The following is an 11,742-nucleotide window of genomic DNA, read 5'->3' on the forward strand; positions in this document are numbered from 1 at the left end:
GAATGAATGTACTTCAGAGTTTGACCAAATTAAACTGGATTTTATTTATATTTAGACGAAGACTCAGCCAATAAATACAAATACAGTAATGAAGTTCAGTCTGGTAATATTAGAGGGCAAACTATTTAAATCTCTCTATTTTTCCACGACTTTAATTCCAAAATGATGCATAATTCAGTTTTGTTAAATGTACTACAAATAAAGAGATTAAAGCAATGTTAAAGGGATAGTTCACCCAAAAGTGAAAATTCTGTCACCTGTTCCCCATCTCCAGTGAATTAATTTCTTCTGCAGAACACTTTGAAGAATATGGGTAATTAACCCGTTGATGGGCCCCATTGACTTCCGGGCCCCATTGACTTCCAGGCCTATGGAGAGAAAAAACGTTGGAAGTCAATAGGGCCCATCAGAGCCGTTGAAAAACTATATGGCTCTGGGGCCCATCAACGGTTTAATTACCCGTATTCTTCTAAATATCTTTTGTGTTCAGCAGAGGAAATTAATTCATACAGGTTTGGAACAACTTGAGGGTGAGTAAATGATGACTGTTTTTATTTTTGGGTGAACTATACCTTTCTAGTCACTTTGTAAGAGATGGGAACACGTATACCTCAATGTTCCAGTGGGAGGCATCGCGGCTCACGCATCAAGTGTCTCTAGCCGGAGCACGTGTGACACCGGCACCGCTGGAATAATCGAGCTGAAACCGGTTCTTGCCCGTTGTTCTGGAGTGGAGACTACGCAAACATTACACAGGAGTTACGCAAACAACGCAGAACTTTCTTGCGCGAGCGTACAGCGTAGCTCCAAACTCACAGATCACGGTCTCCGCGGAGCAATGTGATATTGAAAACTTGTGTAACCTACGCACGACTGCTGTTTCACCTGAGTTGAGCAGCCCTGTAACATGTATTGATTGCTTGAAAGGAAATTACGCAGTTTTAGACATCGAAAAACAGAATTATTGAATGTAAGTTAAAGTTTGTTGATTATGATGGAGTGAACGGGGACTGTTAGCATTACCGGCTAACTGACAGAAATCAGCTGACCTGTGTTGCACCCTATGGTTGCACCACCCTATTTCCAATATTTTCGTTGTGTATATTGTCAGTTTTGTGTTTTACGAAGAAAACTGCATATGATGCGTTGTTAGCCGTTGCCGATTGTTTGAAACGCGTTATGCTTGGTCAGAAGAATTAGCATTAGCTTTCACTCCGATCTGACTTAGTAGCCTAGTTTGTATTAAGTTTACATTTATTTCTGTGGTGTGCGGCACATTTCTCCATGTTTATGTAAGATTTTATTAATGAAATGGTGGTTTCTGTGTGTAAATTCATCGGCCATCTCCTTTGCACTGTTGACAGCTGTGTAGAGTGACAGAAAGAGCGAGAATCATGATGAAGATCAGTCCTCATTCACTGTTTCTCTTCGGTCCTTAACAGACAGGTAAATATTAAATATAACTTAAATCTGTCTGACTGCCTCTTATTTTATTTAGATGCTTTAATACACGTCCCTCTAGTTGATTCTGTCTTGATTCTGTGCTTGGTTTTGTGTGAAATTAGCAGTGGTTATTTAATTAATCAGGTTGGGTATTACATTAATTTCTCCTTCATGCAGTCTGGAATCTTAGCTTTGACGGGTAAGAAGACATCACGACGGCCATAGAAGAAATAAAAACGAGGGAGTTGAGCTCTTCCTCTGTGCAAGCTTCATCATCCTCCTCTTCATCCGCAATGGAGCTTGCTCTGGTGAGTTTGTGGTATTGCTGTGTGTGTGCTTTAATGTAAATTTGTTCTGCTGAAGTTAAATGTGAGATGTTGAATGTCTGTAACCTGACAGTTGATTCAGCAAGCTTTTTAATACTTCATTGTCATGCTTTTCTAATATAATCTACATTAGAGATTGATTGCATTACGTTAACTTCTGCTTGAATGTATGACGACCTATTCAGAAAAGAATAGTAATCAAAATGGGTTTTTAGGGGCCGAGACGAGGTCAACATACAATGCAATTAGCAATGATACCAAAAGAAGCACACCCAACATTTCTGAAAATAAGTGAACATTTATTTTACACAATATTAACTTAAATATTTGAAAACATAAAATTTGCATATTTCACTAAGAAGGTAGTTGTATTGAAACTGATGCGTGCAGAAGAAACTTCCACTTGTGTTAACTGATCATGATTAACTCAAAATGGCCAAATAATTGGTCTGACTGACATATTAGTAGAGAAAAGCAATCAGGGTTTTTTCTTTTGTTTCTTATTTGTAATTGTAGGCCCGAGAGAACGTGTATGTTATGATGACACTGTTTTCCCACCACATAAGCCGTTTTATGTGCTAATGTCATATAAAGATCTGAAAGTCATTTTTTTATGTGTAACTCTGCTGAACCTATGTTGGAATATTAGGATACATGCATCCAATGAATGACCCACATTTTCTCTGTCACATCCACACAAGCACACGCTAACGCACATATACATATGCCTTTGGCAACTGTATGACTCACGCTGTGCTGAAAGCACTTGATCCGGTGGAGAGGAACACAAACGAGGAGAGTGAAACCACGGATGTGCGTTTAGGTGTAAAGGGGTGAGTGTGGAACAGCAGCGCTGAGAACGGCAGGCATGGAAGCTTGTGGATTAAGCCGCTGAATCTTCTGCTGGGGGTGGGAGGGGGGTAAAGAGAGATTTCTGGGTATTGTGTGTGAGAGGAGAGAGATATGGAGGCTTACTTTGTCATGTGCTGTTAACGGCAGCAGTAAGAGTGTGATAAAGAGAGATGCAAGAGAAAAAGGACCCTCAGCCCAAATCTGCCAGCAGCCTGGGAAAGGTAGGGCAGATTAGTCAGTGGCTCACTGTATGTTTCGCTAGTCAGTGTTTGTGTGTTTTTGTGTATCTCTGCGCAGCTGTGTGTGTGTGTGCATCTTCCCGTCACTCGTGTCTTGCTGTTTTCGTGCTTCTAAATGAATCTCAGCACTCCGAATAGCCTGTCGGCAGAGCTCGAGTCTTGATGTGCATATCAGTATGCGTGTGATGATGCTGACAGTGTCAGTGTGTGATTGTGCATCTGTGTTGGATGTGATTATCCGTGATCAATCTGTTTTGAAGTGAATTTATGTGTATTGCGTGGCCATGCACACTTTAAAAAAAAATGTATTTGCATACATGTACATGCAAATGATGCCGTGTATTGTTGGATATTCAGTGTGTGAGAATATCCTTTTATCTGGGCTGTCAGTGTTGGTCACTGTGGTATTTTTAGTGTTCCTGCAGTAGATGGTGACTTTTGTGTTGAGAAAATTGCAGTTTTTGTACCCGAGCCTGTTAAAGTGGGCATAACATGAAAAACAGGATTTTTCTTGCTCTTTTGAAATACAACTTTAACAGTGCAAAGCTTCCTCCCTAGTCCACACAGAACATGAAAACCAAGCTACAAAATGATGTTGTTCATTATCGTGAATCGTCATGGTTATGACATCACAGCCACTTGCAAATTCCATGTTTTTTTGTTTTGTTTTTTTGTCTCATTTTATTTTAATAAAAAAAAAAACGTGTAATCAATTGAATTGACAGTTTAAGGAATATTTTAAAATGTAATGATGAAATGAAAATATTAAAATTCCTTTTTCCAGTTGTCAAATGAAGTGCTGCATAATTTCATTATAAACAACAATATATTTCTGTCATAATTTCAAGTTGAACCAAACCTTTTCTTTGGTTTATCTGTGTTGTTTTTGCCATACTTTTGAATAATTAATCAAAAAATGGCCAAATCCTATGGCATACCATACATTCTTTTTTATGCCTAGATTCCAAGATTCTTCACGTGTTTTCCACATAGCGGCGGAAATCATAGGGCCCTATTTACATGGGAATGCTTGCTTGGTATTCAGGAACTTGGTGCTCATTAAAGAACAACATTTGAAATTGTGTAGTTAGACACATTTAATTTTTAATGTGGTGCAAGAAATATTGACTAACAAACATTAGAAGTGGACTAAAAGGAAAATAAAATGGTACAAGTGTTGAATATGGCCACTTCCAGAATTATATTCTGTTAAACTGTTTCATCATCTGATCTTTCTACTCATCTCACAATTATTTGTCTTCTCCTCTGCTGTCAAGCCACATTTTATATCCATCCATTCATACTCTTATCTAGCTTTAACCTTTGTCTCCTCCTTCAGTCCTCGTTTTCTCAAATTCTGTCTTTCTTGGTTTGTTCTCTCAGGCTCATCCTGCCCTGAAGGCCTTCATGTGCGGCTCTCTCAGTGGCACCTGCTCCACTCTGCTGTTCCAGCCGTTGGATCTGGTGAAGACCAGACTGCAGACCCTGCAGAACAACATGCACCCGGGGTGAGACGCCACTGTACGCTGTGACCCGCGCTGATCATGTCCTTGTGCCTTAATCTTTGTCTGGTGTTAGGTGTCAGTGCTGGGTTTCATGACTTGATTGGCAGATAATGAACATGTCCTGCACAGTTAAAATGCATAATCATTAGGGATGCAGACTACAGATTTCTTGTCATCATGATCGGCTGATCCCACTCATTCAAGCTTTATATAATATGTAAGCTCTCTGTTGACTCTTTACACCCTGAAGGCATTTTTAATAATTTCACATCTAAGGGGCATACTTAAAAGTAGTGGCTTACAACTCTACAAAAAACATAGTCTATATATGACAGGTCATAATATCAAGTTTGAACTTGTTCTCAATCATGTCGACTGCATCTGGGCCAATTTTGTGTTGATATCTCAAAGCAATCAAAAGTTATGGCATTTGGAACCATGGTAGCCTTTTCAAAGTGTTTTACTGAACATAAGAACTAATTACATGTGTAAATGCCACGAAACAAAAAAATATTAATAATAACATAGAATAAGTCAAATGTAATACGATTCTGGTTGATGATCTTCCAGCGCTGTACGGTAAATCAAGACCTGTCAATCTGAGCGATCGATTTTACATGACGTTGGAAAACACCGCGTCATGATCGCAACGCAATCGGATACCAGAAGTCCTATAGCTTTAGCCAAGCAGCATGTCATGTCACTCCGTGAGGATTTTCTCAAGATCTACGCATCATGTTATGTTGTGTGTGTGTGTGGGCTCGTTTGAATCGAGACACCCTGTTCTAAATAAAGACGATTTACAATGGTTTACTAATGTAGCAAAGCAGAATGTTGCACAAAAGCCTGTTGGTTCGTGAGAATGGCCACATTTAGCAGCTACCGATCGAGTCATAGAATGTGATTATCAGCCAATAGCAATCTGTGGCAGATCGATCGGAGCATCCCATTTCTGTTGTCATTCTGACAAGGGGTAATTAACATGTCATAGATTATTACATAGATAATGACTTTAGTCATTGCAAGGGAAGCACCGTTATAGCCAAGTTTTGCCCCGTATAATCAATAATTAGTAATGTTTGCTAAGGCATGCATAAAGTTGAACAAAAGGGATTGGGATATTTGCAATGCACATAGCAGTGCACCAAAAACATTACCAACCACATAGCAGTACCCCAGCAACTCACTAAAAACTATTCAGAGCACATTACCAACCACATAACACCCTAGCAACCGACTGTGAGGTTTTAGCCTGTGTTTTTTGGTAAGATGCGTGTTGAGTGTCATTGTGTCTGTGTTTATATAACTGTGGGCTCTCTGCATGCTGTGTGGGAGTGTCATGTGCTCTATTATTAAATTGTCTGCCTCTCTCAGCTTTGCAGAGAATAACATGGTCCCCCATGTCAAATTGTTTAAGATTTTTGGCTCCTTTTGTCTGTTTTCACCCATCTTTGTCTCTCTGCCCATGATCATTTTTATTTTTGCCTTTGTCTCTCAGTGCTCCTAAAGTGGGAATGATTTCAGTGTTTTTAAACGTGATCCGCACAGAGAAGCTGTTTGGCCTGTGGAAGGGGGTTTCACCGGTAAGTCGACTGTGTTGGCTGACTTCTCCATTTCCTTGGTCCGCTCTCACTGTTTGATCTCACAACAGCACCAGTGCTCTGATAGTGCTTGTCGAACCCGACTAAATGAATTCAAGGCGCACATTTTCATTACGCGAAACTGTTTGTCTTTTACCATAAGCGAGTCTCTTTTGAGCTTTACTAATCTAATGTGCTTGTGCCACTCAAACCAGCAACAGATAAAGGAGCAAACAATCATCTAAATCAGACTGTACTTTACTGTTTGGTGATCGTTCAACATCAAAACATGATTACAGTATATCAAACCGATTTGTCAGAGGTGAATATATGCAGGATTGGATTGATTGAAAATAAAATATATTACAGATGACTGTATTATATACCAAATATAATGCTGAAAATAATGCTGTATGAACCATTTATGTTTATGAACCAACTGAAAAATCTACAGATAGGTTTGTGAGTCTGGAAAATTACAGAAGTTTGAAATAAAAATGTGTAGGAACCCTGATTATTACATGTATGGATTTCTTGGAACCGGTTTTGTTTTTATATATCAATGAATGATTTCTGACTCACTGTTTCTCTCTGTTTCTGTCCTGCAGTCGTTCATGCGCTGTATCCCTGGTGTAGGGATCTACTTCAGCACATTTTACTCGCTGAAGCAGCATTACTTCGAGGATGGGTCTCCGAGCGCTGGGGAGGCGGTGTTGCTCGGGGCAGGGGCTCGTTGTGTGGCCGGCGTGGCCATGCTGCCAATCACAGTCATTAAGACTCGCTTTGAGGTGAGGACCATTACTGAGACACTGCATATACATTGAAAATGCATGTTTTCGGGTGTATCTGTGTGTTTATTCACCGTTGCACGTTTTATTTTTAGAGTGGGCGGTACAATTACGTGAGCGTAGCTGGAGCTCTTAAAAGTGTGTGTCAGAACGAAGGTCCCAGGGCTCTTTACTCCGGGCTCACGGCGACTCTGCTCAGAGATGCTCCGTTCTCTGGCATCTACGTCATGTTCTATAGCCAGGCCAAAAAGGCTTTACCACAGGGTAAGCTTCTGATCAAATGAAAATGATGTTATCTGAGGGATGTGGGATTGTTTAATAATGTCTGCTCTCTCTCATTCACTCAGAGATCAGCTCATCATCCTTTGTCCCGCTGGTTAATTTTGGCTGTGGTGTGGTGGCTGGTATTTTGGCCTCTCTAGCCACTCAGCCAGCGGATGTGATCAAAACCCACATGCAAGTCAGCCCCGCATTGTATCGCAAGACCAGCGATGCTTTACGCCACGTTTATGCTGTAAGCATCATGTTACTAGGGGTGGGCGATGTGACCAAATTCTTATTTCAGGATATGAGAAATTTTATTTTATGATAACAATATGTATCATGATATAGTTATTATGTGTTATCTCATTTCTGTTATTTAAAATAAGAAAAATGAAGCAAATTACAAACAATAGGACAAATGCAATATAACAAAAATATGAATTCAACAAATTAAGTTTTTCAGGGACAATAGGTTTATTTAACGTGTAGTTAGAATTAGTACAGAAATTTAATAATCAAAAATGTAAAAACAAAATATTGCATAGTCTTCACTGTATGAATTAAATATACATTTATTTATATTTAAATATAAATTAATAGAGCTAAAATAAAGTTATTCAGTCAAGAGCAGTAAGTTATTTTCTCTTTTGTTTGATTCACATTAATGAAACAGAGCAGCATGGAGGTATATTAGGCGGCTGTCACTTTAAGACTAAACGCATGGATCCATTATACTGACACACATCTGGTTTACACCCAACTGTTTACTTTCACTTGAGCCATAACCGGCTGTGTTTACATTAACACTCCATACCATGGGCATTTTGACTTAACTGAGTGTGTATTCAACCATTCAAGCGCAATTAAACGTGAAAGAGAACTGAATTCACGATCGCATGTTGAGAGACGCGGATTTCTGTGAACGCGCTTACGCTGTGTGTCAGTCAGTGCTTGCACCGCATTGAGTTTTTTCACTGCTTATAACACATCGAGCACATCCCAAATTTGCGATCGCCCTCTAAGAGAGGTAGGTTTTGGCAGTGTGCCAGTCAGCACGAGCACCGCACCGAGTTCCTTTTCAGAATAGATTGCTCTTATAACTCTTTTTAACACCAAGCATGTCATACTCTTTTTATTCTCATTTATGCATTTCATCAATCTGAAGTGTCAATAGTGCTATATTTACACACCGCAATATATACAGGATATAGCAAAATCTCTAACATGGTAACAATATATATCGTCATACCGACCAGCCCTACATGCGACAAAACATATTTGTTGACCTTTGAAAATCTCTTCAAATATAAAGAAAAGTCAGATACAAAATGTTATTTTAAACACAGCATGAAATCAGTTCCCTAAAATACACTACCATTCAAGAGTTTTTAAAAAAAGAAATTAATACTTTTATTCAGCAGGGATGCATTAAATCAGAAGTGTCAGTAAAGACTTTATATTGCTACAAAAAATTATATTTGAAAATAAAAGCTGTTCTTTTCTACTCATCAGAGAATCCTGAAAACAAATGTAGCACGGTTTCCACAAAAATATTAAACAGCACAACCGTTTTCAACATTGATAATAATCAGAAATGTTTCTTGAGCAGCAAATCAGCATATCAGAATGATTTCTAAAGGATCATGTGACACTGAAGACTGGAGTAATGATGCTGAAAATTCAGCTTTGCATCACATGAATAAATTACATTTTAAAATATATTTAAATAGGAAATGATTATTTTAAATTGTATTTCACATTTATCAAACGAGTGCAGCCGTGGTGTACATAAAAGACTTTGTACATAAAAAGATCTTGCTAACCCATACTTTTGAATGGTACCCTATTTACTTACCTTATAAATGTTCCTGGTGCGAGAATCATGATACTCTAAAATAGAAAAATGCAACTGAAAGATAATATGAAATCATAATATCATATCCTATCCAGTTCCCACTTTTCGTTATCCAGTCAAATCGTCAATGATAAAATGAAGTCCCACCCAACATTATTTTCTTGACTTTGTCGCATTACAGAATTTAAATGTGTTCTGAATGTTGTTTTGTAGTTGTACAAGTCACAGGTTTGTTAAAGTAACTTCCCTTTCATTCTTTTCTCTGTTGTTTTAGAAGCATGGCTTGAACGGGTTCTTTCGGGGGGCGGTTCCTCGTTCCCTGAGGAGAACCCTGATGGCTGCCATGGCCTGGACTGTGTACGAGCAGCTGATGGCACACATGGGCCTGAAGTCCTAAAGACACCTGACGCACTTTTTTTGTAGACTTTTCAAAAACTGGCAAAAGATGGCGTTCTGTCATCCTCGAAGAGTTGATCAAATTGAAAGCAGCTAGTGTTGGCTGAGGTACCGGTAATAGAAGGGTTGTGTGTATGTGTTTGTGTTTTAAGTGTAGTGAGTCTTTACCCCATGACACCTCTGACAGTGACATTCCTAAATTGCCACATTGTGAGTTTGTCTGCCTTGTTGATGCCTGCGCACTGAAGAATACCAATGAGAGACAGACTGCTAAATCATGTGCCGTCAGCTCACAAGAAATCACTCCTCGTGAGAAAATCCTCCACACTAACCAATGAACTCAATATACCACATGACCGTGTCATTAAAAAGTGCCCACCCTTGCAGGTTTTTCGGAAATGCACAACTCTGTGTCTGAGACCATTAAGCCTAGTCCACTGAGTTGAAAATCCCCTTTAGTCGAGGATGAGGCAAGCGGGTGTCCGAGACATGTTGACCTAATACTCCAGCGCTCCGACAATCAGACCGAATTACTCTAGAGCTGAGAAACTGAACTGACAACACATGACTGTCTCATCAACATACTCCGTTCCGACTAATAATTGCACGTCTATATGCGATGATTTGTGCTGTTCTACTGATCTCCTGTGTTATATGACTGGATGGATTTATCAGTGCATTTCAGTACACTGGGTTCTTTATTTTCGTGAACACTCACTGCTGGGCACAGACAAAGCCAGGATTTGGATTGAATGTGACTGTAAGATTTAGACCTGAAGAAACACTTAATTTTTAAGATGGAGACAAGTATAGTTCCTGAGAAAATGATGTTTGAAGTGGAAAGGCAGCGAGAAATTATCATACTTAATTTATTGTATTTGCAAATGTGTTGTCGGCTATTTTAATTGCCGTTTTGTTGTATTGAGGTATTGTGTAATAACTGCTGTAAGATGCCATAGTATCATCAGTGGTGCTCGGTGTGAACACAACTTTTTTATGTTAATTCTATTCTAATTTTAGGAAATCTGCCATGAACATGTCCGGGTGGTTGTTCACCCTTGACAAAGAGGGAGAACCAATAAAAAGTTTAAAGAAAATTAAGCTTGTTAGAACTATTAGGATTTTTGGTACTGTGACATTATTTTCATTGCAATTAGACACATTTTCTTCCCAAATTATCACTAATGTAATTTTTTTAAATGTAATATCTATTATATTTACTGTATATGCTTATTTTGTACACTATGGTAGTCTTTGTTGTACTGCCTTTAATATAAGTTTTTTTTCTCCTCCAAATTTTAAATCAGCATATTACAGTACTTTTACTCCAAAACAGAAAAAAATTAAGTTAAAAAGCAGGGATGCATTACAATACTGAGAATTTATGGGAAATAGGCTTAATTGTCATGTAAGTAATGTAACAATGCGATTTCAATTTCTTTAAGATAAATATAATTTCTTTCTTTTTAATTATTATTATCATCATTTTTTTCCTTAAACTTTTGGGGGTAAACATCACCTGGACACATTTTCATGAAATTTACCCCATAAGCGTTTGGGTTTCTCATTCTCTGCAACGTTCTGTCTTGGTGATGGTGATACTTTGTCACGCGCCATTTGATGTACTTTGAGGGTTCAAGTGAGTTTGACCATTTAAATTCAGGAATTTGATGTACTTAATCATAATTTCATTTAGTTGGCTGAATTCAAATCAGTTAACTCATTGTTTTGAATTGTCTTGATTGGCGTCTCCCTTACAAAGCAAGCTTATCTACTGCAGAATGCAGTTTAATACCCAAAATATGAAGTTTGAAGACTCGTGGAGCCAAATAATACACTATAGTTTTATATCAGTTAAGAGGGTTTATAAGTTTAGATCACACTACAGTACATGCATAGTTTGTGAAAGCACTTTACATTCAGTAAAGTTGGCTCCATTCCCCAAACTGAATCTGGGTGGTGTGTGTGTGGTCACATGTTGCTATGTAAGCCATTGTGCTTTGTGCTGTACTGTGGAGATATTCGTTTGCCTTCAAACAATCAGTATTGTCTTTTCAGCATTATTGTTGATATTTTGTCTTTGTGTGAGAATTTTTTGCACATGCAAATGTCGTGCCTATGTTAATATGTGAATAAATCTGCCCCGTTTTATAAATGGTGGTAAAAGTTTCTTTTATGCATCTACACTACATTTTCAGCTTTAACACACAGAATACTGAAGATGCATTCAAAATCAATGATGCTCTTTTTGCTTTAATAGACCGTACAGAACAATGGTCTAGTATACTGTTAAGGTGGCACAAAGTGGTCTTGCGTCACAGTTATGCTGTGCTCTGCTGATGGCACAAAAACTGACAGTCTGATAGCCATCAGTGTATCCAGACATCCAGCCAGACAGAATAAACGGGGTCAGCTTTGAGGACACCTGGAGGGACTGAATCACTGCAATGACACAAATCAAAAGGGGAGCAGTAACTATAACTCAAACACCAGA

At 38.5% G+C, this 11,742-nt stretch overlaps 1 protein-coding gene across 2 annotated transcripts; it reads left to right on the forward strand.

The window, feature by feature from the left end:
• Window positions 1-634: 634 nt before the first annotated feature.
• Window positions 635-11,403, forward strand: slc25a38b (solute carrier family 25 member 38b). 2 transcript variants are annotated; one of them, XM_084128667.1, is made up of 9 exons: window positions 635-970; window positions 1,365-1,446; window positions 1,621-1,751; window positions 4,244-4,368; window positions 5,864-5,948; window positions 6,554-6,733; window positions 6,829-6,997; window positions 7,081-7,247; window positions 9,127-11,403. In XM_084128667.1, the coding sequence occupies exons 3-9, from the start codon at window positions 1,737-1,739 to the stop codon at window positions 9,247-9,249; spliced, it is 864 nt and encodes a 287-aa protein (XP_083984793.1). In that variant the 5' UTR covers window positions 635-970; window positions 1,365-1,446; window positions 1,621-1,736; the 3' UTR covers window positions 9,250-11,403. The 2 variants fall into 2 exon arrangements, with proteins under 2 accessions (XP_083984793.1, XP_083984792.1); XM_084128666.1 differs by lacking the exons at window positions 635-970; window positions 1,365-1,446; window positions 1,621-1,751 and adding an exon at window positions 2,556-2,842.
• Window positions 11,404-11,742: the final 339 nt, after the last annotated feature.

This window comes from Abramis brama, assembly GCF_963993115.1.
Source record: "Abramis brama genome assembly, chromosome: 11".
Taxonomy (NCBI): domain Eukaryota; kingdom Metazoa; phylum Chordata; class Actinopteri; order Cypriniformes; family Leuciscidae; genus Abramis; species Abramis brama.